Source organism: Triticum urartu, chromosome 7, assembly GCF_003073215.2.
Source record: "Triticum urartu cultivar G1812 chromosome 7, Tu2.1, whole genome shotgun sequence".
Classification (NCBI taxonomy): Eukaryota; Viridiplantae; Streptophyta; class Magnoliopsida; order Poales; family Poaceae; genus Triticum; species Triticum urartu.
In genome coordinates this window covers 527,086,243-527,105,163 of record NC_053028.1, presented here as the reverse complement: position 1 = coordinate 527,105,163, position 18,921 = coordinate 527,086,243, and the positions used below count along the sequence as shown (strand labels likewise).

Sequence of the window (18,921 nt, the reverse complement as noted above, 5' to 3'; positions counted from 1 at the left end):
ACATGTATTTTTTTAAAATATAAACAAAAGTCAAAAGAAGGAATAAATAAAGAAAAGATAAAAAAGAAACAAAACGAACGAACTAACAGGCAATACTAACAAGATGCTTAACAGAACCAACTATACAAGGCAAGAGACCCCAAGCTCATAAAAGGAACTACAAGGCGAGAGGCAGTAGTTCAGTCGTTCCCAGCAACGAAGTACGTGAAATAGCAATGTAGCCAATTGCCCACAGAGATATAGAGCTCCGAGATAGCATCCAACAGCCAACGTTCAAACGTTACAGTTCAGGCGTCTTACCAAAAAATGACACATACAAAATGATTTTCCTGACTGCAGGCATGGGAACTTACACTGGGAAATGACAATGGCAAACTCACTGCACAGCAAAATTCATGATCAGGTGGCGTTCTGCACATTTTGTGGAATTAATACAGTGGTATACCGGTCAAGCCTAAATCCTATCACGCTAATCCAATCAATCAATCAATCAGATTACATTCTTATACTACAGAAAACCCTCATTAGAGGGATCACACCGCGAGCAGTGCACTCACTGCCCGCTTCATCCACTGCTCACAAGGCTGGCGAAATCCTCCCCTTGCATTTCCAGTCGTCGCTGCGGGGAAGGGTCGATCTCACACACTTTGAACGAGATCTGATTTCTTCTGCTTCCAACTCCCGCCCGGCCGTGCATACGCGCTATAAACTCTTCGTTACATGCGGAAACACTTAACAGAGCTCGTTAACTTAAAGCCATACTAAAAGTAGCTTGCGGTGTGCCAAGTGTGTCATGAGTCGTGTGGGCCTTGGATTATCAAATTTATGCGCTTGCCGCTATCAATGCGGAGGACTTCGCCTTTTAGGCCCAACTGAAATGGAAGAACCGATGAATTGATTGGCAACAATTTCCAGATAAAACAATCGGTAGATGAACTCAGTTGAGATGAACGTGTACCTCCACCTGATTGCTATCGACGGAAAACCATCTCAAAAGAACACCAAGGTGGACCACGGCTGGGATCATTTTGAATAGCAGGGGTGTTGTTACCTGCACAAGAAGCAGTAAGTTAACCATACATAACTCATAATAACGTAATGTCATCAAAGGTAGAGACGGTGGGCACAGTGACCATCTTCTCATTTTAGACTCCACCACATATTTGATATCTACCATCAACAGAGATAACACAATGTTGCTTACAAAAGAAATGAAGCGATTAGGTACATACCAAGCTAAGCGCTGTGGTTCCAAGAAGAAGTAGATACAGCTTGCCCTGAAGAAAAGCATTGCAGCTGTCAAATGAAAGTACAGATGGATCTAAATTGAGAAGCAGTGGTCTTGCGGTGACCAAACAAGACAAGACAGGTACTGCCAACAAACTATGCCGAGCAAAATAAGAGTTAAAATATCAACCGCTTCATTTCATTTAGATAGATTACGATTGGCCATCTTAAATGTCATACTTAATTGAACACCGGTACTTACAGGACATTGAAATCCTCAGCAAAAGACTTTTAGTATTGATTATGCTTGGCTATCTTAAACTACTAGAAAAGTAAGCCAGAGGTGGCAACTCTCAGAAACAAGTACCAAGGCGTATATGTGCTTTATGACTAAAGCAGCATAGCCAACGAGGGTAATGTCGCAACACGTGAGGAACAAATATATGGCTATCTTAAACTACTAGAAAAGTAAGCCAGAGGTGGCAACTCTCAGAAACAAGTACCAAGGCGTATATGTGCTTTATGACTAAAGCAGCATAGCCAACGAGGGTAATGTCGCAACACGTGAGGAACAAATATATGGCTATCTTAAACTACTAGAAAAGTAAGCCAGAGGTGGCAACTCTCAGAAACAAGTACCAAGGCGTATATGTGCTTTATGACTAAAGCAGCATAGCCAACGAGGGTAATGTCGCAACACGTGAGGAACAAATATATGGAGAAATAACCTCAATCAGATGGATGCTTGAAGCACGGCTAAGAAGAACAAAAGCAAACTCTCCAATTTGTGCAAGAGACATGCCGACCTGTAGAAAAAACGAGGTAAGTGTGACTGCATGAGCGATAGCAGATGGGAGCCCATTCTAACAGAGACTAGAAAGACTTACAAGAAGAGATGTTTTGTTGTTATAGCCAAACCCTTTTACGACAATAGAGACAATAAATGTCTTTATTGTTATCACCAAAATTACAGCTGCAAGAAGTATATCCACATGGTTCCACAGAAAATGGACATTAATTAGCATCCCGATGCTGGCAAGGAAAAGGGCGGCAAAGAGATTTCGAATCGGTTCAATCTGCAGAAAGAACAAACCTGAAATAAGAGAACATATAAAGAATTACTAACTACAAGAGTCTAGCTGTGAGTAGAAGAAAGATCAAAGCAAATACTAGCTGGTAGCTCCTCTTCCCTATAGAGAAATATGCAAAAATCTTACAACACAAAAACAAAGTGTACAAGATATTAGCAAGGAATTACTTGTTCAAGAGTATGTTGAGCAAGATCGGTTGTTGATATCATAACGCCAGCTGCAAATGAACCCAACTCAAGACTCAGACCCAATTTATCACTGCACTGCACCATGGAAGGAAGGCCACATATAAGTAACAGATATATCGACATAGTCCTAGAAGAGATGATTAAGATAGAAGAGTACAACTATCAAAGATATATATGCAAGCAAATTTCTTTAAAAAGTGTAAATTAACAAATAATAACAAAATATATGATTGAGAAAAACTGAAGAAGCATGTGCAAAATAGAGGGAAAATACTGCAGGCATGGTGTTGGATCGAATATAAGCTTACATATCCATCAGAATCCATGTGTCACATCCATCTTGAACATTGTAGTTAAAATAAAGGCAAGCCCAGAAAAATATTTGTATTTTACCGTTCTGTCTGGTTTTCAATATTTTAAGCATTTTCAGCCCTCTTTTTCCGGATTAATATTAAGCAAAACTTTTGTCCAGGTAATAGCCAAACTTTTGGCCTGTAAAAAGACTCACCCAAGCAAATAACAGGCAGAATGCAACTGCTGCCAACTGGTACAGTTCATTTGTCTGCACGATGCAGCAACGAACATTAGTATAACTTCAATGTAATGTTCTAACGAAAACTCAAAGCATCATTAATGTTCTGTTTGCCCACAGTATACTCACCTGAGACGAAAGACTTATCATCAGCTTAAGAAACCAAGGCACACAAGTACGGGAGAGGATAGAGAGAATTCCCAGGAACGATATTAATAGCACAAGCCTGAGAGTATTGGAAATTTATGTCATAATAAAATTTTAATTTATCCAATACCTAATTATGTTGTAGCAAACTTCTGTATAAGTACGGTACAGGTAGACCGAATATACATAGGACAGTATGATAAGTCATGTGACAAGATACAAGACAGGTCATATTTGTTGACACTCGACTCAAGCAGGCACTGGTATGTAAAGTACACCCGCCGATTAGACATTGAGATTACACGAATTTACTGTACAGTTTCATACTTATTGTTGATATATTAATAGTACAAGCCTGAGAATATTGGAAAAAATAAATATTTAGTCACTAGAAATTTTCAGGCTTTACACGGCACTTACGATTTTGTCATTGACGCAACTCCATGAAGAAGACCAGAGGCGCCGCTCAAAATTGGAAGAAGTGCAAACAGAAGACCAACAGCACAATCCTGAGAGGAAGGGGTGTCAATGGATAGCAACTGACATAGATCAGGTAAAATTCACAAGTATTGAGCCAGGCTTTATCATTCAGTATCTTTCAACTTTTTTTGTGGAACTGAAAGCCATTCGATTCATAAACAAAGCAAGCAAATATGCATCTTTACAAATTCAATCCCACAAAAAAAGACAGAGGATATAACGTATGTCTAACATACCTGCAATACGAGTATGCCAACCGTCACTTGGCCATGAAGTGCATTGATACTATTTTTTTCCATCAAAAATTTTAAAACCTGCAACCAAAAAAATCACTAATGTTGAGCAGAGTGAAATGAATCTAGAATGAGCATGAGCAAATAGCAATTTATACAACATTCAGAAGACCAGTTAAATACAGGGTCATATATCATATGCAAAATTAGGTGTACTAAAATGAAAACCCTTCTGGCATTAATCATGTATGGTATAGTTAATGGTTCTACCACAAACCAGCAAGAACTAAGTTTGTTTACACCAACGCGGGAACGCATTGAGAGGATGTGGCACAAGCCCAAAAACAAACTAACATTCTGCAGTGAACCAATGAGGAACATAACATTGTAGATCATTGTTCAAAAGCAAGGAGTGTGAGTGATATTTAGAAATTACCACTGCTGTCGAAGACATAGAAAGAAGAACGCCAACAAAAACACCTTCCTTTGTTTTACCCCCACATAGCTGCAATGCAGTAACGAAAATAAGCAAAATAGAATAGAACTGCCAGGCATGTGCTTTCCGAGGACAGAATTAGAAAATCAAGGAAATATGTAAAGCCAGGAAAAAAGAAAGAAACAGCATAAACAAAGTTTTCATGGCACTCTAGCGAGCTGGGCGACCAAAGGGCGACATGATGACATGTGGCCCCACCATGGACATAGCTAGATGATGTATTACCTAATGAAGCAGTGACACGTGTATCAGTGAGAAACAGACGAGATATGGGCCTCTAAATAGTCATCACACTACTTCTCCAAATTCCAAAAGCCAAGTTCAAATATCTCATCCCATTCCCTAATTTCTATTTGGCTACCACAGCAGCCACTGCACTTCTCCTTCCCACTCTCCTGCATCTCGAATATCCACTCTCCATCCCCTGTCACACTAGTGTCTTCTTCTTAACCCCCTCTTGCACACCCCAACCACCCTCCCCTGCTGCCACCACATTACCTCCTGATATTTTGCCTTGCGCCCCAGCTCCTGTAATGCTCGATGGCTGACCTTGCTAGAGCTGGAGAGAGGCAGAGGAAGCGACAGCTAAATAAGTCAGCAGAAGTGACATGGAGGGGTGGCAGCGGTAGCCTTGACCACCAGGACCCTTTAACCCTCCTCCAGGCTCCAGATCTGAGAAGCTCAGGCTCATAAAGCGGCAAAGGCTCCTGCCATCTGCCTACAGCAGACTGGAAAACATGGCAATGCAAAGGCAATGCCTTTACAACCCTGACCTTAATTTTGTACTCCCTCTGTAAAGAAATATAAGATCGTTTAGATCACTATATCAAAACAATCTTATATTTCTTTACAGAGGGAGTATCAAACACATGCCAGAAAGCCAAAAGCTACAGAACTGAACCAGTGAATTTGTTGGTACAACTTGATTGCATCAATGGCAATATACTAGTGATCTCTTAACGTCAGTTGTAGAACATGCAAATGAATCTCAACAATAAATCTTGTTCGTGCAGCAAATAATTGCAATTCAAATAAATTTTCATCATAGCATGAGCAGCAAAAAAAGAAACATACCGTGGCAGAAATACCACAAAGGAACATAAAAAGTATAATTTGCAGCAATCCTCCAAGAACGGCAACTGCACGTACAGCTCGTAGCTGAGACAAAGTTGAAACACCATTTATTTAGTTAACTGCATATTGACATTGCTACAAATATCTAATAAATGTATTAAAAAACAAAGATGGATACTTTTGCGGTAGAGAACTCAAGTCCTAGAGCAAAAAGGAGAAATATCACACCAAACTGAGCTACTGTCTCAACCTGGAAGAAAAAGCAGAAATCATATTATTAATTGCGCGAAATACGCACAATCACATGTACTCATAATGAAATGTTCTCGTAAACTTGGTAGGGTATGAAAACAAGTCAAAAGTAAACATTCATTACTACGTTTAAGATTAATTGTATATAGTATATCAGGCATGATCTGATCGTCTGCTGAAGCAGTGAAATGGTTGGACAAAAGTGCATGCAATTTTTCATATAAGAATGATGACAACTAAACATCAAGAAAAGCAACCAACAAAGCAAAAGCACCCTACTTGCACCAGTTCGTTGACAAAGCTAAAACCTCCAGGGCCAATTATAGAACCTGCAAGCAAATAACCTGTAATGACCTGCAAAGTATTTTTTGAATTTCTTTAGGTCACTCGTAATCTTAAGTATATTATAAATAGCCATATAAAAATGTATGTCTTACATAGTCCATACACATAATCAGGCAGAAATGAGATTTGAGACAAAAGAAGTACTCACTGGTTGTCCAAGGCAAGCAAAGGCAATTCCACCACATGTAGCAGATACAATAACGACAACAAGATCTGAGATCAACCTACAGTAGTTCACATACAAACCAAGTTATGAGTAAGGCAGATACTTTATTCTTGCTCATCCTCAGCAATAATTAGGTCACATACGTAAGGTCCAGCTGCAGTACAGGGTACTTTGACTTCCGATTTGATATAATAAAAACATTATCCTGGAATTGCAGTTGTGTTAATACAGCACACAGGTAAAACAGAGTAAAATAAAATAACACTATTGCATTCACAGCAAAAAAGCGTAAAACAATCTGCAATGAATTATAGTGCATGTACCTTCCGATCAATCAACGTGGGAACATCCTCTTGCTCTGACCGATCCAAGAAAACCTCCTTGAATGGGAATGAGCTGGGGATTGAAAAAACATAAACTTGGGATATTTGCTACTGATTGTGAAATAATCATAAAGGTTAAATACTTAAATCCACTTCACAGAGAAACAGAAAAATAGTCAAATATATAATAGGAACATACTTATTGTCTTTGGTCTCATTCTTCTTCGTTACTCTTCTGGCCACAGTTTCCAGAACTCCCTGGCAGGGTAGTACAGAACAAGATAAGTATAACCAGCATACACAAACAAGAGCAACACGAGCCAAGTGCAGTGGGACTGGAGATCTAAAGTATGAATGCATCAACTTTTGCAATTTATATCCACATAAAAACCATTATTTGCTTCAAAATGGAAGGGTGGTATATCTACAAATTGAGAACGTAACTGAACACAGAATTGAGAAATATAATAGGATAGTTGGATGCAACTCGAAGTAGCTGTAGATCATAGGTGTATCATGTAGAAGATCAAATGACTAAATGAATGTCAGCTGGAACACAGCACTAGGGGATTTATGCAAAACTCAAATGAGTTCTATTAGTAAGTTAATAACTTAGACCACAACAATTGTTTCACAAAGTTAGTCAGGTACCATAAGCAAATATTAGATTTTGATTCATATCTAACCTAGCACAGTAAACACCATTCAAGGTATTGTAGTCGGCATTAGGAAAACGTCAACTCCTTTAATTTCACTAAGTCAAAAGGCCAGTAGGCTGAATAATTGGTCAACAGGCGCAAAACCTACAGAACGATACAAGGAAGGATAACTGAATGTTTTGTCATTATCAATGGTGTAACCTCTGTCCAAATGTCAACTCCATCCAAGACACCGATGATATCAAATATTTTCACCGTGTGCAATACATATTCAGTCGTATCAACCCTAGTCATATTTTTTAAGTTAAACAGCATGTAAAAGGAGACCAATTTAGAAGTTAAAGCGCGCATAAATGAACTAATCTCCTAAATCTAGAGAGTCGGCAAGGCCTGAACAACCATTTGATGAGCATCATAACAATGCAAAAATTTAAACAGGTTCCATAATCATTGTCAACGAACAATCCGACCACACACAAGCAAAACTGCGGAGATGAATCACCTGCTTCTCCGCGACCGTGTTGTTGAAGCTGCCGGGGTCCGTCTCTGCAAAATCATAGCAGGAGAGGATTAGGACGAGGCAGTTCAATCCAGACACCCAAAAAAACAGGCAGGATTGGTCAATTCCCAGCAGAGCGCAGCAGCCGGGGCCGAGATCTAGGCGGCCGGCCGCCGGCACGCGCCAAAACCAGATCCCCGCGCCACGGGAGCCCGCGAGGCGGATCGCGGGGAGAACGGTGGGGCTCAGATCCACGCACCTCCGCCGCCCTGGTCGCCCTCCGAGTCGGGGAACTCCTTCTCCAGCGCGCGGTCGATCATGTCGGCGAGGCTGTGCTCCTTGTTCGTGGCATTGCCCTGCGCCGCCTCCCCGCCGGCCTCGGCGGCCCCCAGGGCGGCGTCCGCGCGCTCCACCGCCGCGACCGCCTCGCCCACGCGGCCCTCGTCGCCCGCCTCGGCGGCGTCGTCGCCGGCCGCGCGGGGGAGGAATGCGACGGCCGACGCGAGGAGGAGGGCGGTGAGGAGGAGGCGGGGGAGGACCGGGCCCAGCAGGTGGCGGCGACGCATCAGCATCGCCGGAGGGGGGGCGGTCGGAGTGGGGTTTAGATTTTGGGAGGAAGGGCCGAAGAGTAGCGTGTGTGGGCGCAGGGCAGCCGTGTGCGTGCGTGCCCGTGTCGGGGAAGAAAGAAAGTGGGGGGAATGCGTGAGTTGTGCGTGCAGGTTGGAGTTGGAGGTGCAGCCGGCGGAAGCAGCAGCGATTTGTAGGGGAAGTAGTGTTCATTTTTTGTTAGTTATAGTATCACTTCCGTCCGGGCTTGTTGGTTGGGTTCATCATTTTGTTCCCTTTTAATACTTTTTATAAATCCACCAACTCGTCGTGTCTTGGTGGCTCCTTGGATCAGCCCAGAATTCCAGAAATGCAGGGAGCAGGATTGCAGGTATAGGCGAACTGATCGTAGCTCAGATCATTAGGTTTCGTATGGTGAAATCAGCCCATAGGGTTCAAGTCCTAGGCTCGACATTGCTGATTGCATTCTGGGGACTTATTTTAGGCTTTCTGTCGATGTTCGTTTCGTGGGGAAGATGTTTTCATCGACTACGAGAGCATATGATGACTTCGTCAATCCTAAGATGTTGTGCTGGCTCAGTGTCTCGAAAACGCTTATGCAGGTAGAGGTAGGACGTGTGTGTGATCATAGGGATGAGTGTAGATGCATGTATGTGAGCTTTTATGATTGTATTGTGCTTAAAAAAATTGCAGGGTGTAGGCACATGATTTTTATCTTTGACTTCGGATGGTTGGAAAACACATGATTTTACTTGCACCTAAAAAAGGCCAAAAAAATAAGGATCCTATACGCAGTGACGCCACCCAACGGAATGTTTCCACTCACGCAGCAGGACAAACAACCACGCAAAAGGCAAGGAGGCCTTTTATTTATTGTGCTCGGAAATTTCTACGGTGGCACACATCACTAGATGCGATCCTGCACTGGTAATTTTGTGATATGTCCCGACTGGTCACTCGCTATTCTTGTGAAGCAAAGAAAAACATGAGTTTGGAAGTGTAGTAGTAGTAGCCTTGTTTGTGTAACCACCGCTGGCCAGCCGTACAACTTGGAGCCGTCCTCGGGCGTGCTCGATGTGTCCAAAGAGACGAAACAAACGAGGCAGCACCCTGGCAGACCCAGCTTGCATTTTTGGTGGTGGGGGCATACCTCACCTCACCTCGCCTCGCCTGACCGGCCACCACCCAGGAAGATCTTGTTTCACCCGAGGGCTGTCGAATCCTCTCTCGCTCGAGTGGAGGGATCGGATCGGGCGGTGGTTCGGCCGTCGCGCACCGCGGCGGGGGGAAGCTGTGTGGCGCCCGGCCGGCCGGCCGGTCAAACGCCAAATCGGCTGCAGTGCGCACGCCACGCCACGCCGCGCGGGAATGCGTCTCGCACTTCAGCTCTTGCTTCCACTAGGCTCCAGATCAGGCGCCCTGCCTTTTCCGCTCTGCGTCGCGAGGGAAACTGTCCTTGTTGATTGGGCGCTCGCCAACCTTTTTTGCTCCGATTCCGACGGCTACCGTACTTTGGACGTAGCAGCTCCTCCTTTTTCAAGTGAGAAAATCGACGTCGCCGTTGGTGTCGTCTCGTCCCTTGGTGATGCATGACTCTGTTTTTAAAATGTGGTGCTGCAGGGGAGCCACGAAGATGGGTTTTATTTGGTCCTCGTCTCCACTGGTTGATTTGGGAGGTTGGACGAAAGTGCGCTTCTCAGCTCCAGCTCGGATAAACAGTAAAATTAAAATATGTTGTCAATGTTTTTAAGTTTCATTATGAAATGATATTCGTGGAAGTCGTGGGAAAAATTGATGCTCCAAAATGTTTTTAATATGATTTTTTTGAAGCATCGATTTTGTCGTTTTTGCCGCGACTTCCACAAATGTCATTCTATGCTGAAACTTTGCAAGCATTAAAAACATTTGTTAAAGTTTGCCGCAAAAACTTCATTTTTTCCTTTTTATTTCACTATTTACCTAAGCTCATACGAACTCGAGCTCAATTAATCCTCGTCCGAAGTTGGATGTCTACTTTCATTTGGTTTTTTTCTTCTAATAGTTAATGCAGTGACTGGTTCATGAACTTGGCACGCGTGAGCACTATTCATACACAAATTTGAAAAAGGGGAAGTCGCGATCAACAAAAATTGTATGGGGCAAAAAATCCTTGGCCAATCCAAGCACATCGTTTGACCGCCAAGACAGATTTGTTCAGCTAGCTGATTCGACACTAACCGTTCTGTGCACTCTTGGCAATACCCCATGCTGATTATTCGAAGTAACCCACAGCACCCGTGTGCAAATTTATCAATAATACATGTTGGACGTGTTTGGTTGCCTGCATTACCTCTAACCATTACCTCTAACCAGGCCGAGTTGGGCCAAGAAAAACATGTTTGATTGCAAACAGGGTGGGTTGGCTTGCATCGGCACGAACCTTAAAGCAGCCCAGAGTCTGGCTCGCTAAAAATCCTCAGATCGGCAGTTTCTAGCAAGATAGGCTGAGTGCGGCGCAAAAGTGATGCAGCGTGCATGCGACGGTGCAAGGCGAAATCGGGTGGATATGGCGAGAGATGGAAATAGGCCGAGGCGGGAAGGTGTGAAATCTAGCCTCATCGCCTCATATACTCGGTCACCACTAGCTCTAGCGCAAGCACTTCCTCTGTTCTTAGCACCGGCAATAGCGGCGACTTAGATCAGCGGTGGCAGCAGGAGTGCTTCTCCCCTTCCTCTTGGCCACCATCTGGACCTCCTCGACTCAGGCATGTCCCCCTCATCATCGTCGTCTTTGAAGCCGGTAAGAAACATGGACCCCCCCCTCCACCCATATGTTAGGTCGTTTGTTAGGCTGTTAGGCAAGGTGTAGGATCGATTTCCCCATTGCTCATCGCACCATCGATGTCCCCTAGGTTATGGATGAATGGGCGAAGTTGGTAGTTCGGCAGCACTGATAGTTGTGATTCAGGCATGGCTCATGTTGATGCAAAAGAGTGTTGTTCATCATGGTGACAAGCCTGTCATCCGTTATGCTCCAATGTTAACCCGTTATCAGGAGAGGATAGTAAATCTGAACTACATCTACAACTGCACCGACACAAAAGCTCTATGGATGCTAAGAATGAAAAGAGCACCTTTCACCAGGCTTGTGCAGACCTTCAGGAGCAGGGGGCTACTACAAGATAGTATCCACACCAGTATGGAAGAGTAAATTGATGTGTTCCTCCATGTTGTCGGTCATAACTAGAGGTTTAGGGATATCCACAACAGGTTCAAGCGATAAATGGAGACCATTTCCAGGTACTCCGGGCAAGCGATGTATGTTGTTGAGGAACTTAGAGGGGAGATGATCAGGTCACCAACCGGCTAGACTCCTAGCAAGATTCGCACTAGTCCAAGATGGTATCCATATTTCAAGGTGAGCATCAATAGTATGTAGTTCATGCATTGACATTCTTCTATTGTTTTGCTATAGCCACAATACCATCTTGTAATGTCATTTCGGGATTGCATTGGGGCAACAGATGGTACTCATATCACTACAAGAGTGCTCTGGTCACAATCTTCATCATACAAGGGGAGAAAGCACTACACAAGCCAGGATGTTCTTGTTGTTGTTAACCTTGATCTCAAGTTCACATATGTGTTGATTGGATGGGAATGATCAACACATGATGCTAACATTCTAAGTGACATGACTAGACCTGATGGCATCAATATCCCCGATAGCAAGTTCTACCTAGGAGGTGTTGGCTATGCATGTCGGCCAGGTGTTCTTCCATCATTCAGAAAAACTAGGTACCATCCGAATGAGTTCTCTGGTAGGAACTATCCTAGGACTCCACAAGAACTATAATCTCAGACACTCCAGCCTTAGAGTTATTGTTGAGAGGGCATTTGGAGCTCTGAAAAATAGATTTAAGATTCTGGATCGGAAGCCATTTCATACGCTCCTTCAGCCTTAACAACTGACGCGGATAGGGAACCACCCGAAAATTAATCAAACTTGTCGACAGAGTGGCGGGAGCGAGGTGTTCCTTACCAGTGAGCCCGGTATCTGGATAAACACCATGTCGTTCTTTCCCTGACCACACCAAGTTGCACTTGGCCTAGGCTCTGATACGTCTCCAATGAATCTATAATTTTTATTGTTCCATGCTATTATATTATCTGTTTTGGATGTTTTATATGCATTGATATGCTATTTTATATTATTTTTGGGACTAACTTATTAACATAGAGCCCAGTGTCAATTTCTGTTTTTTCCTTATTTTTGAGCTTTGCAGAAAAGGAATACCAAATGGAATAAAACCTTCGTGATGATTTTTCTTGGACCAGAAGACACCCAGGAGACTTGGAGTGCAAATCAGAAGAGCCACGAGGCGGCCACAAGGGTGGAGGGCGCGCCCAGGGGGTAGGACGCGCCCCCCTATCTTGTGGGCCCCTCGGTGGCCCCCTGACCTATATCTTCCTCCTATATATTCACATATATTCCCAAACCACGAGAAGCATCCATGAAAACACTTTTCCACCGCTACAACCTTCTGTTCCCATGGGATCCCATCTTGGGGCCTTTTCCGGCATCCTGCCGGAGGGGGATTCGATCACGGAGGGCTTCTACATCAACTCTATTGCCCTTCTGGTGAAGCGTGAGTAGTTTACCTCAGAACTACGAGTCCATAGCTAGTAGCTAGATGGCTTCTTCTTTCTCTTTGATTCTCAATACCATGTTCTCATCGATGTTCTTGGAGATCTATCCTATGTAATCTTCTTTTGCGGTGTGTTTGTCGAGATCCAATGAATTTGTGGATTTATGATCAGCTTATCTATGAATATTATTTGAATCTTCTCTGAATTCTTTTATGCATGATTTGATATCTTTGTAATTCTCTTCGAACTATCGGTTTAGTTTGGCCAACTAGATTGTTTTTTTGCAATGGGAGAAGTGCTTAGCTTTGGGTTCAATCTTGCGGTGTCCTCTCCTAGTGACAGTAGGGGCAGCGAGGCACGTATTGTATTGTTGCCATCGAGGATAAAAAGATGGGGTTTACATCATATTGCTTGAGTTTATTCCTCTACATCATGCCATCTTACTTAAAGCGTTACTCTGTTCTTCATGAACTTAATACTCTAGATGCATGCAGGAGTCGGTCAATGTGTGGAGTAAAAGTAGTAGATGCAGGCAGGAGTCGGTCTACTTGACACGGACGTGATGCCTATATTTCATAATCATTTCCTTAGATATCGTCATAACTTTGTGCTTTTCTATCAATTGCTCGATAGTAATTTGTTCACCCACCGTATTATTTGCTATCTTGAGAGAAGCCTCTAGTGAAACATATGGCCCCCTGGTCTATTTTCCATCATATAAGTTTCCGATCTACTATTTTGCAATCTTTTACTTTCCAATCTATAAACCAAAAAACCCCAAAAATATTTACTTTATCTTTTATTTAGTTTTATCTATCTCTATTAGATCTCACTTTTGCACGTGACGGTGAAGGGATTGACAACCCCTTTATCGCGTTGGGTGCAAGTATTTGATTGTTTGTGCAGGTATTGGTGATTTGTGCGTTGTCACTTACTGGATTGGTACCTTGGTTCTTTAACTGAGGGAAATACTTATCTCTAATTTGCCGCATCACCCTTTACTCTTTAAGGTAAAACCAAAGCAAGCTCAAGAAGTAGCAGGAAGAAATTCTGGCGCCGTTGCCTCGGAGATCTACGCCAAATCAAGACATACAAAGTACCCATCATAAAACCGTCATCTCTTGCATTACATTATTCACCATTTGCCTCTCGTTTTCATCTTCCCCACTTCTAAAATGATTTTCGAAAAGATTTGCCTTTTTCTTCGCCCCTCTTCCATTCGTCTTCTTCGTTGCTTTTGTTTGCTCGTGTGTTAGATTGCTTGCTTTGTCAAGATGGCTCAAGAGAATACCAAATTGTGTGAATTTTCCAATACTAATAACAATGATTTTATTAGTACACCGATTGCTCCCGCCACTAGTGCTGAATCTTATGAAATTAATGTCGTTTTGTTGAATCTTGTTATGAAAGATCAATTTTCTGGCCTTCCTAGTGAAGATGTCGCATCCCATCTGAATAATTTTGTTGAGTTGTGCGATATGCAAAAGAAGAAATATGTGGATAATGATATTGTTAAATTGAAGCTATTTCCATTCTCACTTCGAGATCGTGCTAAAACTTGGTTTTTGTCTTTGCCAAAAAATAGGATTGATTCATGGAATAAGTGTAAAGATGCTTTTATTTCCAAGTAATTTCCTCCCGCTAAGATCATCTCCCTTAGGATCAATATTATGAATTTTCAACAACTTAATCATGAACTTGTTGCACAATCTTGGGAGAGGATGAAATTGATGATACGAAATTGCCCTACTCATGGTTTGAATTGGATGATTATACAAAAAATTTATGACGGATCGAATTTTGCTTCTAGAAATCTTTTAGACTCGGCCGCATGAGGTACTTTTATGGAAATTACTCTAGGAGAAACTACTAAACTCCTAGATAATATTATGGTTAATTATTCTCAATGGCATACCGAAAGATCTTCCACTAGTAAAAAAGTGCATGCGATTGAAGAGATTAATGTTTTGAGTGGAAAGATGGATGAACTTATGAAATTATTTGCTAAGAGTATTGATCCTAATGATATGCCTTTTTATACTTTGATTGAAAATAATAATGAATCTATGGATGTGAATTTTGTTGGTAGGAACAATTTTGATAATAAGCGTATAGAGGTAATTTTAATCCCAGGTCGTTTCCTAGTAATTCCTCTAATAATTATGGTAATTCCTACAACATTTCTAATGGAAATTATAATAAGATGCCCTATGATTTTGAGAATAGTGTTAAAGAATTTATGAATTCGCAAAAGAATTTCAATACTTTGGTTGAAGAAAAATTGCTTAAGATTGATGATTTGGCTAGGAACGTGGATAGAATTTCTCTTGATGTTGATTCTTTGAAAATTAGATCTATTCCACCCAAGCATGATATCAATGAATCTCTAAAGGCTATGAGAATTTCCATTGATGAGTGCAAAGAAAGAATCGCTAAGATGCGTGCTACACGAGATTGGTTTGTAAAAGCGTGTTCTTCTAGTTTATGTGAAAATAATGATGAAGATCTTAAAGTGATTGATGTGACTCCTATTGAATCTTTGTTTTCCAATATAAATCTTGATAAATATGGGACTAGAGATGAGTCAACTTTAGTTAAAAGGCGTCCAATGATTCGGAGTTTTTAGATCTTGATGCAAAAATTGATAAAAGTGGGATTGAAGAGGTCAAAACTTTAAGTAGTGATGAACCCACTCTTTTGGATTTAAAGAAATTTAATTATGATAATTGTTCTTTTAATAGATTGTATTTCCTTGTTGCAATCCATGTTGAATTCTCCTCATACTTATAATCAAAACAAAGCTTTTACTAAACATATCGTTGATGTTATGATGCAATCTTTTGAAGAAAAGCTTGAATTGGAAGTTTCTATCCCCAGAAAACTTTATGATGAGTGGGAACCTAATATTAAGATTAATATTAAAGATTACGAGTGTCATGCTTTGTGTGATTTGGGTGCTAGCATTTCCACGATTCCAAAAACTTTATGTGATGTGTTAGGTTTCCGAGAATTTGACGATCGTTCTTTAAATTTACATCTTGTGGATTCCATTATTAAAAAACCTATGGGAAGGATTAATGATGTTCTTATTATTGCAAATAGGAATTATGTGGCCGTATATTTCATTGTTCTTGATATAGATTGCAATTCTACATGTCCTATTATTCTTGGTAGACCTTGATATGTCTCCAACATGTCTATAATTTATGAAGTATTCATGATGTTCTATTATCATTCTTGGATGTTTTACAATTTTTTGGGACTAGCCTATTGACCCAGTGCTCACTGCCGATTGCTGTTTTTTTGCTTGTTTTTTACATCGCAGGAAATCAATATCAAATAGAGTCCAAATACCGCGAAACTTTTTGTGGATTTTTTATGGACCAGAAGACCACTATTGGGCCAAAGAAGCACCTGGGGGTGTCCCGAGGGGGGCACAACCCACCAGGGCACGCCTGGCGGCCCAGGCGCGCCCAGGTGGGTTGTGCCCACCTCGGTGGCCTCCCGTACCCCCTCTTTGCACTATAAATCCCCAAATATTTCGAAACCCTTCGGGGTTAACCCTAGATCAGAAGTTCCGCCGCCGCAAGGCTCTGTAGCCACCGAAAATCAATCTAGACCCTTTCCGGCACCCTGCCGGAGGAGGGAATCATCACCGGTGGCCATCTTCATCATCCTGGCGGCCACCACGATGAGGAGGGAGTAGTCCACCCTTGGGGCTGAGGGTTTGTACCAGTAGCTATGTGTTTAATCTCTCTCTCTCTCTCTCTCTTTTGTGTTCTTGAGATGTCACGATCTTGATGTATCGCGGGCTTTGTTAATAGAGTCGAATCATATGGTGTTTTCCCCTCTTTATCTTGTTGTGATGAATTGAGTTTTTCCCTTCGAGATTTCATTGTTATCGGATTGAATACTTTTGTGGATTTGAGAACACTTGATATATGTCTTGCAGTTGAATATCGTGGTGACAATGGGGTATCATATTGATTCACTTGATATATGTTTTGGCACTCAACTTGCGGATTCCCGAGGTGAGATTGGGGTAATCTATGCATAGGGGTTGATGCACGTTCTTGTCTTTGTTTCTTCGGTAGAAATCTTGGGGCACTCTTTGAAGTTCTTTGTGTTGGATTGAGTATCATGAATATGAATTTGCTTTGGTATTATTTTAGTACGAACTCTAGGATAGATCGAATGGAAAGAATAGCTTTGTGTTATTTTAGGACGAACTCTTGAATAGATCGAACGGAAAGAATAGCTTTGAGGTGGTTTCATACCCTACAAACAATTTATTCTTATGTTCTCCGCTAGATAGGAACTTTGGAGTGATTCTTCATCGCACTTTGAGGGGTGGTTATATGATCCAATTATATTAGCATTGTTGAGAGGTTGCACTAGTGAAAGTACGGACCCTAGGCCTCATTTTCAAGCATTGCAATACCGTTTTTGTGCCCGTTTACTATTTTCTACTTTGCTGTTTTTATTTATTCAAATTATAAAAATATATTTCTACCATCAATTACACTTTTATCATCATCTCTTCACCGAACTAGTGCACCTATACAATTTGCCATTGTATTAGGTGTGTTGGGGACACAAGAGATTTCTTGTATTTGGTTGCAGGGTCGTTTGAGAGAGACCATCTTGATCCTACACCTCTCACGGATTGATAAACCTTGGGTCATCCACTTGAGGGAAAATTGCTACTGTCCTACAAAACTCCGCGCTTGGAGGCCCAACACGTGTATACAAGAATAAAGTTGCGTAGTAGACATCAAGCTCTTTTCTGGTGCCATTGCTGGGGAGGTGAGTGCTTGAAGGTATATCTTTAGATCTTGCAATTGAATCTTTTAGTTTCTTGTTTTATCACTAGTTTGGTTTATAAAATAAAACTACATAAAAAATGGAATTGAGGTTGCATCATATTATTGATCATCTTTATGATATCTTTCTTGAAAATGATGGTTTGAAAAATTGTGCTCAATTGTTCGACGAAGAAGTCAATAAAATGTTTGGCACAAAATATTTGAATGATGAGCATGATTGCAATGTTGTTAGTATGAATTCTTTGAATATCCTTGATGATGCTAATGATATGCAAAGCCATAAGCTTGGGGATGCTATATTTGATGAATATGATATTTTTAGTCCCCCAAGTTTTGATGAGAAAATTTATTATGATGATTGCATGCCTCCTATTTATGATGATTATATTGATGAAAGTGAATTTGGAGAGGTCATGACTTTATTTAATGATGACCCCACTATTTTGGAAGAGTCTCCAATTGATTATGACAACAAAGTTCCTATCTATGATGATTATGGTGATGACATGTATGCTATAAATAATAATGATATCCATGAAACTTGTCATCATGATTTTAATTTTCATTCACATGATAGTTATTTTGTTGAGTTTGCTCCCACTATTGTTGATGAGAATAAATTTGCTTATGTGGAGAGTAACAAAATTTCTATGATTATGCATCATGAAAAGAGTGCCTTATGTGATGGTTATATTGTTGAATTTCTTCATGATGCTACTAAAAATTATTATGAGGGAGGAACTTATGCTTGTAGGAATTGCAATAATATCAAGTTTCCTCTCTATGTGTTGAAAATCTTGAAGTTATGTTTGTTTTGCCTTCCTATGCTAGTTGATTTTTGTTCCCATGAATTGTTTGATCACAAAATCCCTATGCATAGGAAGTTGGTTAGGCTTAAATGTGCTTGCCATGTGTTTCATGATGCTCTTGTTATGTTTGAATTCTTAACTTTTATGCGAGCATCATTAAAATCATCATGCCTAGCTAAAAGGCATTAAAGAAAAGCGCTTGTTGGGAGACAACCCAACACTTTTACCTACTGTTTTTGTGTGTTCACATGATTAGGCTACTATAGTAATCATTTTTATTGCTTTTGTTTCAATAAAGTGCCAAGTAAGACCTTTGGGATGGCTTACGGTGATAGTTGATTTGATCTTGCTGAAAAACAGAAACTTTTGCGCTCAGGA

General features: G+C 41.2%; 1 protein-coding gene and 1 long non-coding RNA gene across 3 annotated transcripts; one reads left to right on the top strand and one right to left on the bottom strand.

Moving 5' to 3' along the window:
* Positions 1-362: 362 nt before the first annotated feature.
* Positions 363-8,456, bottom strand: LOC125518906 (K(+) efflux antiporter 6-like). 2 transcript variants are annotated; one of them, XM_048683800.1, is made up of 20 exons: positions 7,972-8,456; positions 7,716-7,759; positions 6,754-6,812; positions 6,555-6,627; positions 6,375-6,436; positions 6,214-6,289; positions 6,000-6,074; positions 5,647-5,718; positions 5,469-5,552; positions 4,335-4,403; positions 3,902-3,979; positions 3,606-3,694; positions 3,168-3,264; positions 3,015-3,068; positions 2,486-2,581; positions 2,115-2,303; positions 1,956-2,033; positions 1,233-1,277; positions 965-1,051; positions 363-872 (listed from the first exon to the last, which is right to left on the bottom strand). In XM_048683800.1, the coding sequence occupies exons 1-20, from the start codon at positions 8,282-8,284 to the stop codon at positions 792-794; spliced, it is 1,821 nt and encodes a 606-aa protein (XP_048539757.1). In that variant the 5' UTR covers positions 8,285-8,456; the 3' UTR covers positions 363-791. The 2 variants fall into 2 exon arrangements, with proteins under 2 accessions (XP_048539757.1, XP_048539756.1); XM_048683799.1 differs by having other exon boundaries at positions 959-1,051; positions 7,972-8,455.
* LOC125518908 lies at positions 1,284-1,961 on the top strand. The gene is made up of 2 exons (XR_007288179.1): positions 1,284-1,570; positions 1,707-1,961. It is a non-coding gene; the product is annotated as an uncharacterized LOC125518908 (long non-coding RNA).
* Positions 8,457-18,921: the final 10,465 nt, after the last annotated feature.